The 21,888-nt window shown below is 41.0% G+C and overlaps 1 protein-coding gene across 3 annotated transcripts in view; it reads left to right on the top strand.

The window, feature by feature from the left end:
* Positions 1 to 21,888, top strand: part of si:dkey-93h22.7 (uncharacterized) — a 59,868-nt gene that overhangs the window by 1,574 nt on the left and 36,406 nt on the right. For 2 of the 3 annotated variants that reach the window (XM_028819173.2, XM_051936254.1), the window contains exons 2-3: positions 3,511 to 3,537; positions 19,817 to 19,858. In XM_028819173.2, coding sequence (XP_028675006.1) covers positions 3,511 to 3,537; positions 19,817 to 19,858 — 69 coding nt within the window. The remainder of the gene's footprint in view (positions 1 to 3,510; positions 3,538 to 19,816; positions 19,859 to 21,888) is intronic. The other variant, XM_051936255.1, reaches the window with a different exon arrangement.

The raw sequence follows: 21,888 nt of genomic DNA, 5'->3' as shown, positions 1-21,888 counted from the left end.
AAATTGTGGACCTCCACAAGGCTGGAAAGGGCTACAGGGCAATTGCCAAGCAGCTTGGTGAAAATAGATCAACTGTTGGAGCAATTGTCAGAAAATAGAAGAGGCTAAAGACGACTGTCAGTCTCCCTTGGACTGGGGCTCCATGCAAAATCTCACCTCGTGGGGTATCACAGATGATAAGAAAGGTGAGGAATCAGCCCAGAACTACATGGGAGGAGCTGGTCAATGACATGAAGAGAGCTGGGACCACAGTTTCAAAGGTCACTGTCGGCAGAACACTATGCCGTCATGGTTTCAAATCACGCATTGCACGGAAGGTTCCCCTGCTCAAGTCATCACATGTCCAGGCCCGCCTGAAGTCTGCCAATGACCATCTGGATGATCCAGAGGAGGCATGGGAGAAAGTCATGTGGTCAGATGAGACCAAAATAGAACTTTTTGGTCTAAACTTCACTCGCCGTGTTTGGAGGATAAAGAAGGAGGAGTTGCATCCCAAAAACACCATCCCTACTGTGAAGCATGGGGGTGGAAACATTATGCTTTGGAGGTGCTTTTCTGCGAAGGGGACAGGACGACTGCACTGTATTAAGGAGAGGATGAATGGGGCCATGTATTGTGAGATTTTGAGCAACAACCTCCTTCCCTCAGTCAGAGCACTGAAGATGGGTCGTGGCTAGGTCTTCCAACATGACAATGACCCGAAGCACACAGCCAGGATAACCAAGGAGTGGCTCCGTAAGAAGCATATCAAGGTTTTGGAGTGCCCTAGCCAGTCTCCAGACCTAAATCCAATCGAAAATCTTTGGAGGAAGCTGAAACTCCATGTTGCTCAGCACCAGCCCCGGAACCTGACAGATCTAGAGGAGATCTGTGTGGAGGAGTGGGCCAAAATCCCTGTTGCAGTGTGTGCAAACCTGGACAAGAACTATGGGAAACGTTTGACCTCTAATTGCAAACAAAGGCTTCTGTACCAAATATTAACACTGATTTTCTCAGGTGTTCAAATACTTGTGCAGCAGTGCAATACAAATAAATTCTGTACAAATCATACAATGTGATTTCCTGAATTTTTTTTTACATTCTGTCTCGCAAAGCGGGAATGCACCTACAGTGTGAATTTCAGACCCCTCCATGATTTCTAAGTGGGAGAACTTGCAAAATTGCAGGGTGTTCAAATACTTATGTTCCTCACTGTACATCATTAAACGTTAAACAAATTATGTAATGTAGAATTACAATACCACTGAGCTTTTTACACTTTGTACTTAAATTAATTATCAAAATATTCCAGCAATTCTTGTGCAAACACTAAAGTATTAATAATGTACATTTTTCAGTAGTCAAACAACAGAACATGTTGTTTTAGTGTAGAAATGGAATAAAATGTCTTTATAAAATACACTTTATAAACATTACAAGAAAAGTTCTACTCCTTCCAGAACATGTTATGCTCCTACATTCCCATTAACTTGAACTAGACCAGAGATTATTTCAAAAGGTTGCTGGTCTTAATCTCTATTAAGAGTTTGACAATCAGCAATGATTTGTTCATAGTATCTGACAGGATTCTCCACACATTTGATTCCGCTGGTATCGCTTTACCTGAATGTAGGCATCTGTTCCGGGAGGACCACTTTCGCTTTTTGCAAAATAAATTACCTTACTTTTCTATCACTTGATACGACTTAAACCCAATGGGCTTAAGAAGTAAGGACAAAAGGAATGAAAGAAGGAATGATATTTTATTGATCTTGAAGTAAATCTCAAAATTTATAGCAGCAATTACATGCTACAAAAAGTAAAGGTCAATATAAAATAAAAGCAACAATTTCAGAGAGTGAGAAATCAACAACACTCCTGCTGTTGGGGGGCTCATTACCTCATATAGTGCTTTTTGTGTCAGCACAGTGAGAATGGCACACAGAGGGTGAATGTTATTGTCTGTGATTGCCAGTAATTTATTAAACACCCTCTAATTTACTGGTCACAGAGAGATGACAACTTTGTTTATATCTCCTTCCTTTCCTTTTATGTGGCATGATCTTCGCATAATTTGACACTTCTGGCCAAACAAACTTTATTTCATGCCTCTTGCACTCTCAGGGTTTTCCTACTGACAAAATAAACCACAGGTAAACAATAAGGAATCCACTTTTCTTTCAACAGTTTTGAGGGGATACCTAGTTATCAAGAAGTTATCAGGAACAAGGGCACCTCTATTTTGACACAGGACAAAGCTCAGCCCCACAGCCAATCTCCATGGAAAGTAGAAAGCCACATTTGTAGCAAGAGAGGGTCTTCATGCATCACTGTGGGAGTGCTGGTGCTGTTAAGGATAGAGAGTCTTACACGTGTACTGAAAGCCCTGTAGAGGGGGATAAGCTAGGGTGCCAGTATATGTGTAAGAAGAACAGCCTGGTGGGAAGCATGCCATAGTTTAAAGTCACCTTCATGTTAGAGGATAACAATATGTAGGTTCAGGAAGAAAATGGGAAAACACACAATCAAAAGATGAATGATGGCTCAGTGTCTAGAGTGAGAAAAGGATGGTAATAACAGAAGAGAAAGTAAAAGCACTTCTAGGGAACTGTGGTATGAAAGGTGGAAACACATCTGAGTTAAGCATACAATGGGAGCAGGTTAGTCGTTTTCATTTGTATTTCATTGCTATAATTTTGTGGCGTAGAGATCTGCCACAAGACCACTCTCCTTATCACAGACTACATAAAGTAAATTGATATATCTGAGAAATACAAAGAGAAAAACAATAGACCATTTTAGTGCTTCCGCCAACATCACATGCACATTTACACACACCACACATATTTCAGGCTCCCCAGCCACCCCTCCAAGTCAGCCACTAATTCTCCTGGTACCTACTGACATCTCCTAAAGCCTGTCGATGCTACCGCATTCTTACCCATATTGTATCTCCATCTTAAATCACATACAGTACATCTATACATAAGGTCACAGCTACAAGATCACTCCTCACCTGCCATATATTGCCTTCTGCTCGTTACCACATCTCTGTATTCACTCAAGTATGTTAATTTGTGAGCCCTCCAACTCAAGCAAAGTAGTAACTCACTTCAAATATTAGTTATTTCACAGCAGTCATTAGAAAAAATAAACACTTTTCACTGTTAGCAACCTCAGGTTAGTTAATATAATACCACAAGGTTATGTAAGAGTGCCTGAGGTGTTCATCTAAAAAAGGAAGCCTCAATGAGAAACAAAAGGATAACCTTCCTTTAACAAAATAATATCAAAACAGAATATTAAATAAATGCGTTGCTGAAGAAATGTAATATTTAAACAGTTTTATTGGGTAAAGAAAAGCAGCTACTTTGACGGGGTTTAGTGATGAAGACAAAAGAACTTCATAATAACTCTGGGGAAAGAGACAGTGATATATACAGTATGATAAATAGTATTATAACTCATTAGAACTCATTTGTTTTAAACATTCATTTTGATTATGCTTTTTTTCTTTTTTTCCCTTTAAAGTTATGGCCTGTCTGGATGACCAGTCCTGTGAGTATTTAAAATTTTTCCCATTTGTTGAGACTCACCTGTATAACTCTCTCAACTGCAATATTTCTATGCTGCTGTGGGGCCACAAGAAATCAATACACATACTTATGAAGACAATAGAGACCGGGGGGTATTTTTCGTACGTGGATTACTCGTTTAGCCGGATGTAATTGTTGACGATTTGGCATGATCCTGGATCTGTCGGTTTTTCGAAATTCTTGCTGGAAGTGTTGTCATAGCAGCACATCCGAATCCTCAAACCTGCTTGGAGCAGGTTTGATGTAAACAAGGATTATCTCACAGACTGAATCAGTGTCCGTGCGTGGAATTCATTCAGTCATGGCTTCACCGTTCATGAATGAGCAATCAATTGATATCGGTGTGCAAATTATAAGAAGAGAATTTCATATAGAGAGGGGTTTCTGCAATCAGCAAGATCCTTTATTGCTCCCGGAGGAAATTCTTTTCAAAAGATTCTGCTTTAGCCGAGAGGAAATATTGTACCTCAAAGATTTATTACCACCTTTTATTCGAAGTCAAACTCGGCGAAGTCGGGCTCTCACCACCACACAGACAGTATGCATTGCTTTGAGGTTTTTTGCAAGCGGCACTTTTTTTATATACAGTACTGTAGGCGATGTGGAAAATCTATCTAAAAGTGCAGTTGCCAGGCAATTCGTAAAGTCTGTTTGGCTCTGAAATATTTCTTTCGGGTTTTCATTGTGTTTCCTGGACACCTGCGTGTGCAGACAATAAAAGATGTGTCTCATGCCATTGCAGGTAGGTAATACACAGGCTAAAACACCCACATCTCACAATCAGCCTAACATTCTCATTACCCAGGATTTCCAAATGCGATTGGGACACATGGGACTGATCAGAGTGGAGTCTGATCAAACATTACTGTATTTGGAAAATGTACTTCTCCTCCTGGTCAGACACAGGTTCTAGGGATATGACATTCCCTGCAACTGACCCAACAAAAAAAAGAGGGCTATATGGAACATACCTATGGCACACATTGAGGACAAATATATGCAATGACCATCCTTTACCTGAAATGAAGTGACCACTGGTTCTGAGGAGGAGCTTCCCCCTGGAATGCCCTCAGAAACAGGGCGATGGGCATTTTGCTAGAGAGCCAACTCTTCTGCAGGGGTTAGGTCTGGACTGCGTGGACATCCAGCTGTTTTTTGCTTGTCTGCCTTCTTATTAGCTTTAAAATGTTTTTTATATTATATATGATTATTTATGTCAACAATTTTTTAAATAGTTATATACCAATATTTACCAGTTTGAAGTATATTCTTGTACTTCACTTTAACCTGTTCCCATGTTCTCCTTGTGCTCACATTTGACCTGGAATTATGACATATTAAATAATAATTAATCTGACACATAGGAAATGAAACGCAGCATTCAGTAAGTACAATGCACACTACTTATTGTTTAATTTGTCGGCAACTTTGTACCAGCCGTCTTTTCTGGTTTGGGCTGCTTTTGCAGTGCTACCTATTGTGCATATTAAACCTTGAAATTCTTCATGTCCTTTGAATAAAAGGTCTTGCTCCACTTGTGTGAAGAAAAAAATGCGCCTGTTCTTTTGTCATTTTGTTACATCCTATCAAAGACTTGCTGATCATGTTTTCTAGACTCAATATATATGGGCTTTTCAATCAGCGCGGGCGCGCGCATTCATCTCGGATGATTAGATCCAGCTAAACTAATCTACTACACGGCTGCGTTTGAAAAACCGACTTATCCTGGATGAGTTTCACTGGCATTAACTCATCCAAGATGAGGCATCTGATCTCGGATGATTTAAGCGACGTATGGAAAATACCCCCCAGAAGTCCTAACTCTTTTCCTTACCCAACCTCATATTGTGATATTGTGACTCCTTTGCCAGGTAGTTAAAATGTGGATTAATATCTTCAGATTTCAGCCAGTATTTATTTATGTTGTGGTAATTTTTTAGACTTGAGCATTTTGTTTGTTCTCATTCATACTATTTTACAGTATTTCTTGTTTGCTGTAAATCTTCTTTTGCTTTTTTACTTTCTCGTATACAAAATATAGGGAAAGTATTGTAATTGTCCAAAGATCCGATGTAGAGATTTTGATGAATCTCAACATTTTAGACCAAAAATACCATTTTTTTAAGACCTTCCTGATTTTCTCGTATATGAAGTATAGGGAAAGTATTGGAATCCTCCAAAAATTTAATTTTAAGATTTTAATGAATCTCGATGTTTTAGTCCGAAAATACTATTTTTGGAATTCTGTCTGTGTGTATGTTAACACAATAAGTTGAGTATGCTTTCACTTAGGTCAGGGGTGGGCAATGTTGGTCCAGAAGAGCCACAGTAGCTGCAGGTTTTTCTTCCAACCCAGTTTCTTCATGAGAAGTCAATTACTGCTGATGAAGCACTTATTGCTTAAGTGACATTTTGATGCTTCACTTTAGTGGTATCACTTGTTAAGGTTCCACACCCTTAATTGCTTATTTCAGTCTTAAACAACTGCATTCACTGTTTTAATGGCTCCTTCTTAGCAATAAGATGTAAATGACAAAGCAGTCAGAAGTTTACCATCTAGCTTGTTTCCATTTACATCTGTGTGTGTTCATCATGAACTGTTGGATTTAATAAGATAATTAATAGAAAATGTGACAAAAAATATCCATTTTAGGTTTCAAATCATTTTGATGATATCCTTGGAAAGGAAAAAATCTATAATATAAGAACCTTACATTACAGACTAACAAACATACAATTAAATAAGGTCTGAGATTGGAAATGATTGGTTTATAATTAAGCAATTGGGTTGGAATGAAAACCTGTAGCCACTGCAGCTCTCCAGGACCGACGTTGCCCACCCCTGATTTAGGTCAACCAAATTTTGCATACAAGTATTAGGTACAAAACATAGATTTCGGTCAACTTTTGGTCAATTTCTGTTAACTGGAAGTGATACTTCACCTTTTATTGACAATGAAACTTCTCTTTTACTTACGGGGAAAAATAAAAATAACACCATCAGTATTTAGTTACACTGGATTCAGAAAGCATTCAGATCCTTTCACCTTTTGCTATGTTGAATCACTGTAAAATTTTAGTTTTTAAAAACTTTGCAAAATTTTTTACAATTCTGTTTTTGCATTGTCATTCCAGGGTATTGAGTGCTGCGTGATTTGGGAGACAAATATAAATGATTTTGACAGAAGGCCAAAGGGGTCTGAATACTTTCTGAATCAACTGTAGATAGATTGATAGATAGTGTAACAGATAGCCCAGCCACAGACAGACACGACACCAATGTCCACAACACACGGTTTATTTCATAGGTTCCAGCGACTCACACATGACTCCTCCAGTCCTTTATCTCTCTATGGCTGCCTCCACTCCTCTTGCACAAGCTCCATCTTCCTCTTTCCAACTCCAGCTCCTCGAAGGGAGTGAGGCGGCCCCTTTAATCACGCCCTGGATGTGCTCCAGGTGCTCGTTGATAGTCGTCCGGCAGCACTTCCTGGTGTGGCGGAAGTGCTGCCCTTGCACCCGGAGGCACTCCAGGCGTACACAGTTCCTGGTGTGGCGAAAGCAAGAGGAGCCAAAGAAAAGTTATTTACAAGTTCTCCTAACGTGTGTTGACTACAGCACTTCATAAACCAGTTCTCCTTTTCTGTTTTATACTCCTTATCTCTCAGGCACCAGGAGTTTGTGTTATGTCAAACAGACCTGATGTGTTAGGTCAAACTGTATTAAACAAGCTCACAACAGCTGTGTTTTTAAGTTGATATTTTAAGTCTTTAAATTTAGTTTTTCTTCAACCAATCTGGAAAATTAACAATAACTTTGTGTTTATGTGTGTTCTTTAGTTGTTTTTTGTAGATTGTATCAGCTTTGCACATCTGAACACTGCAAATTTTCACCATTCTTCTATGCAGAACTGCTCAATTTCTGATTGATTGCATTAGGACTGTGAGTGAACCGACGTTTTCAATGCCAGCCACAAATTCATAATTGGATTGGTATCTGGACTCTTAGTTGGTCACTCCATGACAGTAACGTTGTTGTTTTTATGCCATTCCTGTGTAGCTTGTGCTTTATGCTTAGGATTATAGACAGCATCAAGTTTTGCTCCATGATTTTCCTGTATTTTGCTGCATTCATTTTATCATCTACCCTTACAAGCCTTGCAGAGCCTCCTGCAAAGAACTACCCCCATAGCATAATGCTGCCAACACCATACTTTATGGTCATTAATGGTATGTTCTTGATAATGTGCAGTGTTTGGATGCTTAGTCTGGTGACCAAAAAGATCAATTTCTGCCTCAACGGACCATAGAAGCTTCTTTCTTCTGACTTAACAGGCTTCCATGTGCTTTGAGGCAAGCTCTCTGTGCTCTTTTTAAAAATTCTGTCTTTCTCTTTTCCACTCTTCCATTTCAGCTGATGTAGCTCCTGGCTCCTTTGGAATTAAATGTAGCTTTCTTGGTGGCCTCCCTCACTAATATTCTTTTTGCATGATCACTCAGTTTTTGGGCCAGCCTGCTCTAGCAGATTTACAGTTGTCATACTCTTCATTTCTTAATGATTTATTTACTGGATTCCAAGAGATATTCAGTGAAGTAATTCCTGCTTCTCAGCCTTTTCAGTCCACAGGCCTACAGCTTGCCTTGGCAGAGAGATTGTCAATTTCTGATCCACAAAGAGAAAGATGTTTTCAGTGTTCTGCTCCACTATGATAAGAGGACTATGGAGAAGTACAATTTGAAATAAATAAATAGATAGTTAGATACTTTATTAATCCCAAGGGGAAATTCACATTCTCCAGCAGCAGCATACTGATACAAAAAACAATATTAAATTTAAGATTGATAATAATGCAGGTAAAAACAGACAATAACTTTTTATAATGTTAACGTTTACCCCCCCCCCCCCCCCCCGGGTAGAACTGAAGATTCGCATAGATTGGGGGAGGAACGATCTCCTCAGTCTGTCAGTGGAGCAGGACAGTGACAGCAGTCTGTCGCTGAAGCTGCTCCTCTGTCTGGAGATGACACTGTTTATTGGATGCAGTGGATTCTCCAAGATTGACAGGAGTCTGCTCAGCGCCCGTCTCTCTGCCACAGATGTCAAACTGTCTAGCTCCATTCCAACAATAGAGCCTGCCTTCCTCACCAGTTTGTCCAGGCGTGAGGCGTCTTTCTTCTTAATGCTGCCTCCCCAGCACACCACCGCGTAGATAATCAAGAGTCCCTAAGTATGCAGGCTCCAAGCGGGTGCAGATGCAATTGTGGGCATGCATGCGCCACTCTGAGGTTGATTGGGAACCTACACTGTGGGACTGGTGAAGGGTCGCTCTTTAGAGCATCGAGTATGAGCGACCCTTTAGTGCAGAATCTCCCTGTTGACGCTGATGCACTCGCTAAGGGAGAAGTGAGTGGGGTTCAGCAGGACACCAACAGACCGGCAGTAGGAATCCAAACCTGGGATTTATTGGATTACTGCACCTGTTGGTAGGCATCTCCTCATGCTGCAAGGTCCTGATGGGATAATCTGAAAAGACCCCAAATTTTAGAAAGAGGCACTGGGGCTCGTGATTGTTTTAATAGTGGAATGTGTCTGAGATTTTCACCTCATTTTTATGGGAATTATTTATATGGATTTTAACCTCCATGTTACACTTTGATTTTATGAATTAATCATTTATTTGCAATAATTTTTGCACTGCACTATTTGGACACTGCTTTTTGGACATTGTTTGATTGTAATAAAACCAACTTACCACTTTACACCAACCCCTTGCTGACTGTGTGTGGTCCTCATTTGTCCAGCTCATCCTTGGATATGTTATCAATGGTTCTGGGCTCAAAAGGCTCCTGGAAGCAACCTGGGAGCATATAACCTATACAGAATGTTATATCCCCAAACAGAAAATGGCACATAAGCTTGTAGTTTCAGAGGTTTTCAGTCATTTTGGAGAGAGAAATCAGAGTTCCCTTGAAAGAGCCAGAGTGTGTTCCCAGCATTCCATAGAAAATATCATATATGGTAGGAGTATAACTAGTTTTGGGGAATGTATAACGTCTCCTGATTGGAATAAAGTCACTTCCAGTTACAGAGTCAGTGTCTCCTTATAGACATGTTCTCCTGTCCATCAGAGTTGTTATTTATTGATTTACAGCTGTTTGTTCTTACTTGGGTCCATTTTGCACCTTCTTACTCAAGAAGTCTGCTGGGGACCTCCAGAAAGATGTCGTCTCAGCATCTGATTTACAACTTTATTATCTGATGAAGTACAGGCAGATCCTAATACACACTGGGGTTCATTCACTTAGTTTGGAATACAATAGGGGAAGGCGAAGCTGCATGCTTGCATCCCTTTTAAATCTGCTCTCTTCAGCCTTAAGTGCCCCTAAAGCCTAGCAGAATGGGCAATGTCCACTTTGTTCTACACTGTGATGCTGGCACAGCACAAGGGGCTGGCACTTAGCGGTGTGTGGACTCATCCACTTAACATTATAAATGGCAGCTTTGATGTATTATTTGATAAGAATGAGAAATACAATGTACAGTGGATAAGTGTAAGTAAGATTCAGCTTTCCTGCAGTTTTTCATCCAGTTGTATACACATGAAAGGCCATTTTGCATCTTTGAGTGTGGCACAGTGTGCTGACACACATGTGATTATGCAAAAATGAGAAATGTTAAAACGGGGGGCTTTAGGTGTGTTGGTGTTTTTTTTCCATGTAAGGATTGACTGAATATTTTAGTTTCTTGATATTGTTAATTCATTTATAACTATGTTGGGCTCGGCTAGGAGGGAGAGAACTTCAGCATTGGTGTTTGCAGCCCCGGGATGGTGGTGAACATCAAAAGCAAAAGCTTGCAAACTAATAGACCACCGAGTGAGCCGGGCGTTCGTATCCTTCTGTTTGTACAGCCATTGTAGCGGGGCGTGGTCAGTCACCAGGGTAAACTGTCATGTCCAGAGATAGTAAAGGAGGGCCTCCACCGCCTACTTAATTGCCAAGCACTCCTTTTCAATAGTCAAATAATTATGTTATTATTAACCCTGGGTAGCAGCTTTCTGCTGAGAAACGTGATGGGGTGCTCCTCCCCTCAGAACATTGTGGGAGCACCACTACTAAACCAAATGTACTAGCAGAATAGATTCCTTCGAAAAGTCAGGATTGCACAGAACTGGGAATGGTGATAAAACTGGCTTTTAGGTCCACGAAAGCGCTCTCACAGGCGTTGGTCCAGACAAAACTACAATTCTATCGGCCCTTTGTCAAGTAAGTGAGGGGGTGGCCAATGCGCAAAATTAGGATTGAACCGCCTGTAATACCCCGCGAGCCCGAGGATGGCACGAACCTGTCTCTGTGTTTCAGGATGGGAATATGCAAGCACCTCCCCCACCTTGTCCATTTGAGGCTTGAGCACACCGTTCCCCATGGAATATCCCAGATAATGAGTTTCTGACATACCCAGCTTGCACTTCTTAGGGTTGGCCATCAACCCTGCCAGCCATAAACTGTCAAGATGTACAAGATGAGATTCCCAGTCATTACTGATACTGACCACATCGTCAAGATAGGCACCCGCATACGCGGAATGGAGATGCAGGATCTGGTCCATCATTCGCTGAAAGGTCAGTGGTGCACCATGGAGACCAAAAGGGAGTGCCGTAAATTCAAACAACCCGTCTGGAGTGGAGAACGCGGTCTTCTCACAACTAGACTCCTCCAAGGGGACCCACCAATAACCCTTTGTGAGGTCAAGGGTGGAGATATATGACGCCTGCCCGAGCTTTTCCAATAGCTCATCCACACGCAGTATTGGGTATGCAGCAAACTTGGAAATCTTATTCAAACTCCTAAAATTAATACAGAACTGAACCAAACCATTGGAATTTGAGACAAGTACAATTGGCCAAATAACGCTTAATTGGAGCATCTGTTGGACTTCGTCGTGTATCATTTTCCTTGTTGCCTCTGGTAGGCGATACGGGGGAACCTGTATAGCAACACCAGGTGGAGTGACAATCTTGTGTTTTGCAAAAAGATGTCCGAGTTCTCCTTGATCAGCGATAGCAATTTCACTTTGTGGGTGTCAGTTAAATCATCCCCAATAGCGACCTCAGTCTGGGTGACCGCTGTGACTGTGACCAGGACTTCGTGATGGTCATGCCAGTCCTTTAAAAGATTAACTTGCAAAATTTGTATGGGTTTTCATCACCTGGGAATTCTACCTTTATAATTCTTCTATCACTGCTGGCCCTTGCCATTCGGACCGAAATTTATGTGGATCAGACACGATCAACACCAGCATGAGATCCCCCTTCTTAAACTCACAGAGTTTACTCGTCATAATGGCGTTTTTGTGCCTCCTGCTCGCACTGCTGATATTCCACCGCAATAGAGGACAATATGGCAATCTGCTGTTGTAGCGAAACGACTTGGTCGACAAACCTCCCCATCCCAATGGACATTTGCGGGGCTTCTCAGACAGCAAACAGGAGGAAAAGTACTTTAGTATCCTAGGAAGTTGGCTCGTCATGGGCTACCCGCCGAATCATCTGTTTTAGGGTTTTATTAAATCATTCAGTCAGGCCAGTCATCTGCGGATAGAGTGTAACTGCTTAATTCTGAATCTTTCGCATAGCTTCTTCATGAAGCAAGACATAAAAGGGTGTGTCCTGATCAGTGAGAATCTTGCGAGGGATACCAATACATGTGAACATATCCAAGAGTGCTTTTACAATAGTTCAGGTCTCCGCCTGTCACAGCACAGCTACTTCTGGGTATCTTGTGGCATAATCAAAAACAACAACAACATTTATTTGTATGGCACATTTTCATACAAATGATGTAGCTCAAAGTGTTTTACAAGATGAAGAAAGAAAAAACAAAAACTATAAAAATTAGGCAATATTAATTAACAAAGAATAAAGTAAGGTCCCCTGGGTTCGCTTCCCGGGTCCTCCCTGCGTGGAGTTTGCATGTTCTCCCCGTGTCTGCGTGGGTTTCCTCCAGGCGCTCCGGTTTCCTCCCACAGTCCAAAGACATGCTGGTTAGGTGGATTGGCGATTCTAAATTGGCCCTAGTGTGTGCTTGGTGTGTGGGTGTGTTTGTGTGCGTCCTGCGGTGGGTTGGCACCCTGCCCGGGATTGGTTCCTGCCTTGTGCCCTGTGTTGGCTGGGATTGGCTCCAGCAGACCCCCGTGACGCTGTGTTCAGATTTAGCGGGTTGGAAAATGGATGGATGGATGGATGAAAGTAAGGTCCAATGGCTAGGGAGGACAGAAAAATCGATTAACATGATCATTTACTGAAATCCACTTTTACTCCTAGGAAGTGGGCCAACAATATCTAATCCCACCCTCTCAAAGGGGACATCTAAAATAGGCATCGATACAGGGGGTGCCCTGGTGGGTCTGTGAGTGGAAACTATTTGACAGTTGGGACAGGTCTTACAGAACTGCTCCACATCCAGGCCCACATTCACCTAATAAGTGTTTCGAAATACGTTCCCTCGTCTTTTCCACACCAAGGTGACCTTCCAAAACTGTGAGCAATTTTTAAAACCTTCTCGCTGTGCTCACTTGGTACTACCAACTCCTTGATACATTCATCACCCATACAATCAGAGGTCAAATGATACAGAAAACCATTCTTAAGTAAAAAATGTGGTGTTTTAAAATTTGGGTCCTCTCTCCCCAGATAGTAAGAGTCATTTGCAACGTGAGCTTGTGTGAATGCAAAAATCCAAGTTTTTATTCACTTGTTGTAGTCGAGCAAACTCCACCTGGTTGGCAGTCTCTGCTTCCTCCATGTTTGATGCAGAATATCCCCAGGGACACACCAGATGTTTACTTTGTCTGAGGTCTTATAAGGGGACTACCGGAATAAGTCACGGCGGACTACACAGAGGTCGCTACCAGAGTCCAACAGTGCAGAGAATTCCCGTCAGGCCAACATAATAGAGACCTTAAAATTTTCATCTTTTAACATCTTGGGGGAAACTTGCAAGCCACATACCTGGGCCAGACAGACAGCCATTGTTTGCACAGGTGGAAGGTGATGCTCCCGAGCCAGATGTCCCATTTGATCACAGCAGAAGCAGCTGCATTTAGTCCGCACTATGCTGTTCACAGTCTGGCGTCTTCTGTCCATGGCGTTGGCGACCCTGAAGGTCTGTGTTGGCTGGATTGAAATCGGTGTCAAACCTGAGTAGCCCCATTGTTTCCAGGTGGCTTGTGCACCCTCTAGTCAGCCAGTTAGATCCAGCAGCGAGTGGACATCATTCTGTAGCATTTCATCACAAGGCTCTCATCTATCCCTGACAAGGACTGCATCAATAGCGCGCTTCTCCAGAATGCATTTGAATGCAGATCCAGCTTTGAATCAAGTCCACTAAACCCTGGATCTGTCCTCGTACAGAGTGATCCAGATGAATATACCACAGCTGAAACTGGCACAACTGTTGCTTCAGGTAGTCATAACCATATAGCCTTTCCGGAGGGAGATTCCTTACAACTTGGAGGGATCTCCGGTTAAAAACTGGGCCAAAATAGCTGCCTTGGCTCCCCTGTCCCAGTGCATCAATGTTGCCATATGTTCAAAGCAGAATAGGAAGTACTCGGAGTCATATGAGGGAGCCATCTTTGGCAGCACGTCTTGTGGCCGCGCCAAGGCAGGGGCAGCTGCCGGACCCTCATCTTGCTCCAGGGGTTGCTGTACTTCTTGGGGATCCCTCGGTGCAAGAACCCCACTTCTGGTACCATGTGACATGTGAGTCCCTGTCTTGCACCTCAAAACACGAGTCTGAGTCACAGTACTTTAGCACAACCAGCTTTATTCAGTTTAAAACAGGAACAGCACGGTTATTTATTGTACTGGGATCTACCACTCTCCTATACACAGTCGCAGCAATCAGGCAGGGCCGTGGCCAGGTTAGTGGCCAAGTACTGTAATACCCTATTGAGTAAAATGTTCATGTAGGATTTAATTTTTGTTTCATGTTTGGCAGTGGTTAATTCGCCTCAAGGAAGGTTAGTGGTGACACCATAATGTGAAGCCTGAGAGTTGGAATTATCTGCAACTTGGGGCGGAGTGGTGGCTCTGAGGCTAAGGATCTGTGCTGGTATCCAGAAGGTTGCCGGTTCGAATCCCCGTCACTGCCAAAATGAGATCCTACTCTGCTGGGCCCTTGAGCAAGACCCTTAACCTGTAATTGCTCCAGGGGCGCTGTACAATGGCTTGACCCTGCGCTCTGACCCCAAGGGGTGTGCAAAAACTAACAAATTCCTAATACAAGAAATTGTATAAGGCGAAATAAAAGAACAACAACAACAACTTAAGGCTTGAGCTGAGGGGGGTATGGGGGTGTTGATTGACCAAACTCTGGAGTTGTACTGAGAAAGTGTTGACATGTATAAAGAGGCTATGTGGCTTAGAGGCTAGCTGTTATTAGGAGAGTTTTAAACTCCTATAAGCCAGTGTAGGCTCCTTTCTTTCATTTTAAAGAGGAGCTTTTATTCCTCTTTGTATGGCTGTTTTAAAGCCTAGAGAGAGAGACTGGGAGCATGCACTGATACAGCATGTTGCTGCACCCACCACATGACAAACCACTTCAAAATCCCTAAACGTATTTATTTTACATAAATATTTTTTAGGTTGTGTGTTTCCTTTCTTGTTTTTATAGTGGATTTTTGCACTGATGAATTACTGTTGCTATTGTGTTGCAAGGTTCTATGTTTTGTGTAATTCACTTTTTTCTTTATTATCCTGTTTCTTTTGTCTACCATTTTCACTGTACGTATTTTCCCACCGTGATTATACAATATAAAAAGGCTCTCTGTAAACAAACAACTACTTGTTTTTAATCAACATCTTATTACCCTATTTGTGGTAAACTACAGTCTTGATCGGTTGCAAACCCACAGGTGGGTTATAACACCAAACTCAGACTTTAGCTTTTCTTCCAACTTTTCTCAGAGTTTCTTGGAGAAAACCCACCTTTATTGTGTAGATTAGGCGATGACACTGACTTGCCATGAGTTGGACCTTCCAAAAAAGGTTGAAACCTCTTGACTACAGACAAATCTCCATTTAAGTAATTCTCTGACTTCTAAAACCAATTGGCTGCACTCGTGACGATTTGGTGTATAATATTTAAGGAAGCAATTACTTATGTGATCAATCAGTTTTTGTTTTGCTTTTCTAATTAATTTAGACAACTTTGCATAGATTTGTTTTCATTTTGACATTAAAGAGTCTTTTCTTTCAATCAGTGTCAAAAAGGAAAATTAAATCAATTAGAATTCAATGTTGTATAACAATAAAATGTGAAAACTTCCTAAAGAGTAAGCACTTTTAATAGGCACTGTAAACACAGCATAACTAGCTTTTAACAAGGAACTGAATTTATTATTCATCCATCATTTATGCTTAGGCAGTGCCCTGATTTCTCTGGTGGTTACAACATCATCGGCAGACTTCCTGATATAACCAGTTACTGATGATATGTTTTATTGTTTAGTAGTTGATGCTTTAAACTTATTTCAGTCAGTACAATCAAAGCAGTCCTAGAGCAATGAACCTGCCTCTATCCTGTAGAATACAGAAACAGTACGAGATTAACTGTTTCAACTGTTGTCAAATGGCCGTAGTTTAAAAATTTATAAATGGGCAGATTTTACTGGGATCTATTTATGTTGATAAATGTCAAACTACTTTGTTTCTTGTCTGTTTAAAAAAATCAGTGTCTATGTATACTCGTTATTCATCCATCCATTATCCAACCCGCAAAATCCTAACTACATGGTCAAGGGGGTATGCTGGAGCCAATCCCAGCCAACACATGGCGCAAGGCAGGAAACAAACCCTGGGCAGGGCACACACACACACACACCAAGCACACACTAGGGACAATTTAGAATCACCAATGCACCTAACCTGCATGTCTTTGGACTGTGGGAGGAAACTTGAGTACCCGATGGAAACCCATGCAGACACGGGGAGAACATGCAAACTCCACGCAGGGAGGAGCTGGGAAGCGAACTACATTAATTATATTTACGTAAATGATTTATTCTGCTATGCTGGAGTTAGGATGACTTCTTATTCACTGACCCCTATGACCCAAATTAACCACCACCACCATTTGACAAGATGCATTCAGAAGGAATAGATGCTGCTGGCAACATCACATGTTTGTTTAAAAGTTTCGGACCAGGGACCTCATGTATAAACGGTGCATACGCACAAAAATGTTGCATACTCCCGTTCCCACGCTTAAATTGCGATGTATCAAACCTAAACTTGGCGTAAAGCCACGCACATTTTCACGGTAGCTCAAACCCTGGCATACGCAAGTTCTCCGCTCGGTTTTGCAAACTGGTGGCACCCAGCATTAAAGCAGTGCTTTTGCTCCAGTGTGGTTTCCCTTTCTTTTTAGATCCACATCCCTGACGCGGCCTTATCATATACACTGAAATTAACCGCATATTGTTCATTAGTTTAAGGGATCTGATTGTAATTAACCTGTAACAATATAATGGTCCATGGAATGGCCAAACTATTCTAAATACCATAGCTGCTTTAATGTTGTTACTCTCACTGCACCTTCTTCTACTTTCAGCTACTCCCATTGGTTGTTGCCACAGCGGATCATCTTTTTCCATATTACTCTCACTGCACCACTCGGAGCAGCTGATCAGAAGGATGAATTATTGATATACAGCATCAAGCACACGCTGCCTCAGCCATGCTGCCTATTTGATTTGCTCTCATCTGACAAACACTTCAGAGTCTTTCCTGTACGGACCTCGCGGTTCAGAAACAGTTTCCTCCTAAGAACTATAAACGCACTCAATCAGTCCATCAAGTGCTCCTTATGGAACTGTTTGTACTTACAAGTACAATTACGTTATTGTAAACTTGTAATACAGTTATAATATTGCACAACCTGCGCCACTTTATAAAGCGCGTATTTACATATGATGATGATATAATTTTTAAGATGAAATTCAGCAAAATATGTTTATTACATTATACAGATAAAATGTTAATGTCATTTAAATAATCTATATTGTTAATAATTAAACACGTGAGGACACTGTGTTGCAGCGCTAGCGACGAGCTGGTGCCCAGATTATTCCTGTCTCGTGCTGTATTCTTGCTGGGGCTGGCACAACACTGGAAAGACAGACAGATAGAATAAACAAACATTACGAAGATATTTCAATGTTCCTTAAAAGTTTTGAAGAATCGCTGTTCTAAGCTTACAGATGACTTAACATCTATTACAGAGCTGATTGTGTGGCGATTAGTTACTTGGAGAAAGAAAAGAAAGGACAGGAATTGGGGGTTAGTATGTTTGAAAGAGACAGTACTGCTGTAATAAATTATTTCATCGAAGGTCGCGCATGGCGCAGAAAGCATCTTAAGGGATGCAGGAACAATCTGTGGACAGTTCGCCAGCTTGTCACTATCACTGCGCCACTGTGTTCCCATGTTTAATAGCATGCCTTAATTCCTGTTATCATGAAAATTATATCAAGTATACATCTCAGTATTGTTCAGAGAGCTGTAATATCATGAATGTAATGTATTCTGTGTCCTGTCAGAGGAAGAGAAAGCCCGTTTAAGAAGCTCGTAGTGATTCACACACACAGAGCACGTAGAAGAACACATACAAAACAAAGCATTTAACGTGCTACTTTAGTTACTATGGTATTTGAGAAACTAGTAAATTAAACAATTTAATGATGAAGTTTATGATGTTCTACTTTAATGACAAAAAAAGTTGGCATTTTGAGCTTTTTTTCTCACTGTGTCTCTATTTTTTTTTCTTTTCTCTGTACCCTAATAAGCTTCTATATGACACTCAGACAGTGGGCTATAACTCGCCTTTTCACAGCGACTTTGATATCTGACAACTTCTTTTTTATTTCGGCACTGTACGCCTTTGTGAACTTGAACTTTCGAGTTTCTCTGACACTTTGTCACTTGATCAACTTTCTTTTGTTGATTATATTACTGTTTAAACCAACAAATAGTAAGGTTTTCCTTGCCTCCACTTTGTATTTGCTGAAATTCTTCTATTTCCCCCCGTGCTTTTGCCATTGTCTTTTCACAGAAGGCTGAGCTTAAGGGCTATTTATATTGATTTGCATATTCAAAGAGGCATAATTTTGGGAGGAGTTGGAGCAGTACAGCAGGCGCATGCACGTGGTTACTTTTCACGCTGACCGGGATTTATGTAACGGAAGAACATGGAAGTTGTCGTTTGCACAGATTTATGCATCTGGATTTTTTTGTGCGTATGAACATTTCTGCTTTTGTCCATATGCCATGTTATAGTGTGAATTCTACGCACGGTGTTATGCACGAGGCCCCAGGTGTGCTTGTCCAGCTGCTCCTTCTTACAGTCCAGAGACTCCCACAAATTACAGAAAAAGCTGTAGACGGCACTTGTTCAGCTTGAAAGACAACTGTAATCAATTATGCAGCATCTTGTTTTATTTAAATTATATTTGGAATTCAACATTACATATTAGCTACAGATTTGAAAATCACTAAATACTAACAATGCTTACCGGAGTGTCATGCACATATGTTGTCAGGATGACCACAATAACAAAATCTTATGATAACAAACCAAGGCCTTACTGTACTTAGCAACCATCTCCAGGTATATTTAGAGATTTCCTAGGCGCTACAAGGCCCACAAAGAGATATAAGCAAATATGTAAATAGTTTTAATGCTGAAACTGCAAACACAGAATACTCTGTATTCCCAAATATTTCTGCATGCTGAACATAATACTTTGTTTTGCTGATAAGTGTCATGAGGTCAGAACCCTGAATCTGCTATTATTGCTTACGATTGCTTAGGATCGTGATCCATTTCAGAGCTTTCAGAGCTAAAAGAGGCTTTTAATAAAATGAAAATGAACAGATTAGCATTAAGAATATCTAATTTTCAAAATGGATAGCACATCGCCTTACATTAGAGTCCCAAGTTTGCATGATATGTATGGCTAGTTTTTTTTTCTTTCTTTTCCCAAGCACTGTACAGTAGTTTTCTTCTGCATCCTAAAAATACACAAGTAATGTTAATTAGCAATTCTGCACTGATTTTATATTTTAAAATGTAAGTGTTCCCTTTCCTGTGATAAACTGTGGCAAATGATACCGAGGCACTGGCTTCTTGAAAAGCAAACATACTTGCACTGTGTTATTAATGCTTTGTTTTTCTTTCTAGTTGCTTATCAAAGCACAACTCCAAATTATTCATCACAGAATGGTAAGTATACTGTACATTAATATATGAAGATTGTAAAGCTCTCCACAGCTAAATTGTGTTTCAGTCCAATGTACTAGAAGAATATTGATAAGCCATAAATGCAGATCAAATGCGTTAAGTCTGTGTACTTTAGGTTTTGTTTTCCTCTTTAGGTAGGCTCTGAGGCTAAGGATCTGCTCTGGTATCCTGTAGGTTGCCGGTTCGAATCCGCGTCACTGCCAAAAGAGATCCTACTCTGCTGGGCCCTTGAGCAAGACCCTTAACCTGTAATTGCTCCAGGGGTGCTGTACAATGGCTGACCCTGCGCTCTGACCCCAAGGGGTATGCGAAAACTAACAAATTCCTAATACGAGAAATCGTATAAGGCAAAATAAAGAACAAAAAAACCAAAAAAAACAGAGAACTCAAGACTATGCAGGGGTGAACAAATTAGTAGTCCAGATGCCTGGGACTAGCAGTTTTTAATTCCAGGCAACCACACTACAGACTAGCAAAGTCCGGTGGACTATCAGATGTTTTGGATCTTTGTTGCATGCAATATTTCCTAATCAAAAACAATTGGATAAAAACAAAAGATCTAATCCATCAATAACTTTGGTGTTGATTTTAAAGTCTGCTGCCTATAGCATGCCAGAATGCCTTAACCACCTACTAAAAGCTGGTTTATACTTGACGCTCCCACCTGGTTGTAGAGTTACCATAGCTCCCAAGCCCAAATCACAAATGAGGACACAAAAATGAAAAAAGACTGCTTGGAGTTTTTCTCTGTATAATAGATTGAAGGGCGTTTGTAATCACTACCAAACTGACAGTTATGGAAAATCCACCCAGACGCCCGGATAGGTGCCTAAGACAAGGATATTTCCTGGGAAACTCTGACGTATAATAAACCTGCCTACCTAGTTGTGGGGGCAGCACAGCAAAAATAACTTAATGTGTAGGTTACACAAGTTGAGTTTTTGCTGTTTGCTGTACACTAAATTTTTTCTAACTATGTGGTGATGCAGGCGCGGCTCCATGGTATGGTAAAGGGTGAGTTTTGAGGAGAGGCTGGTTACGTTGGTGCCGGAACGAAGAACAAGTGGCTAAATATGACACAAGAGGTCATCAAACCACAAGGACGTCGTACATAATAATTTTTATAAGTGCATCATGTAGGTCACTAACTCATGAGAATATTGTACTTAGTAATAATAATAATATAATAATAATACATTTTATTTATATAGCAGGCGGCATGGTGGCGCAGTGGGTAGCGCTGCTACCTAGCAGTTAGGAGACCCGGGTTCACTTCCCAGGTCTTCCCTGCGTGGAGTTTGTATGTTCTTCCCGTGTCTGCGTGGGTTTCCTCCCACTGTCCAAAGACATGCAGGTTAGGTGCATTGGCGATTCTAAATTCGGGGTTTGTTTCCTGCCTTGCGCCCTGTGTTGGCTGGGATTGGCTCCAGCAGACCCCCATGACCCTGTAGTTAAGATATAGCGGGTTGGATAATGGATGGATTGATGGATTTATATAGCACCTCTCCCATGCTCAAGGCACTTCACTTATCCTCTCTTTGCTGCTTTTGGTTAATGGGTCTGCACACAGAAGCACATTTACTAAGTGAGCAATATAGTGAAATTGTTCAGTAAGCCTACAGAGCAAGCAAGGGCAACAATAGCGTTAGCTGTAAAGCAGTAGGTGCAGTGAGGGTAAGAACGCCAAAAGTCAATTGTATCTGCTCATTGATTGACTGTGATATAAATAAGGTAACAATTAACACATATTTTATTATTGATTAAAAAAGAGGAGAGGACAAGGAGAACTATTCCATTACTGCTTCAATACCAGTCAAAATTAAAAGGAACTCTTATTACAAGCAGCATTTTGACCAAAAAAATGAAAATAACTTTTCAAATACTGGATGAACTTTTTTAGTAGTTTAAACATGGAGGATATTCTACAAAGTAGAGATGACAGCTGGGAGACGTTTATCACAGTCATATCAGAAAATATACTGTGATGTTTGCATCAGGAAATCACATGTAAA

This window comes from Erpetoichthys calabaricus, chromosome 14 (genome assembly GCF_900747795.2).
Source record: "Erpetoichthys calabaricus chromosome 14, fErpCal1.3, whole genome shotgun sequence".
NCBI lineage: Eukaryota > Metazoa > Chordata > Cladistia > Polypteriformes > Polypteridae > Erpetoichthys > Erpetoichthys calabaricus.
The sequence above is the reverse complement of the archived record's forward strand: the minus strand, read 5'-3'. Positions and strand labels throughout refer to the sequence as shown.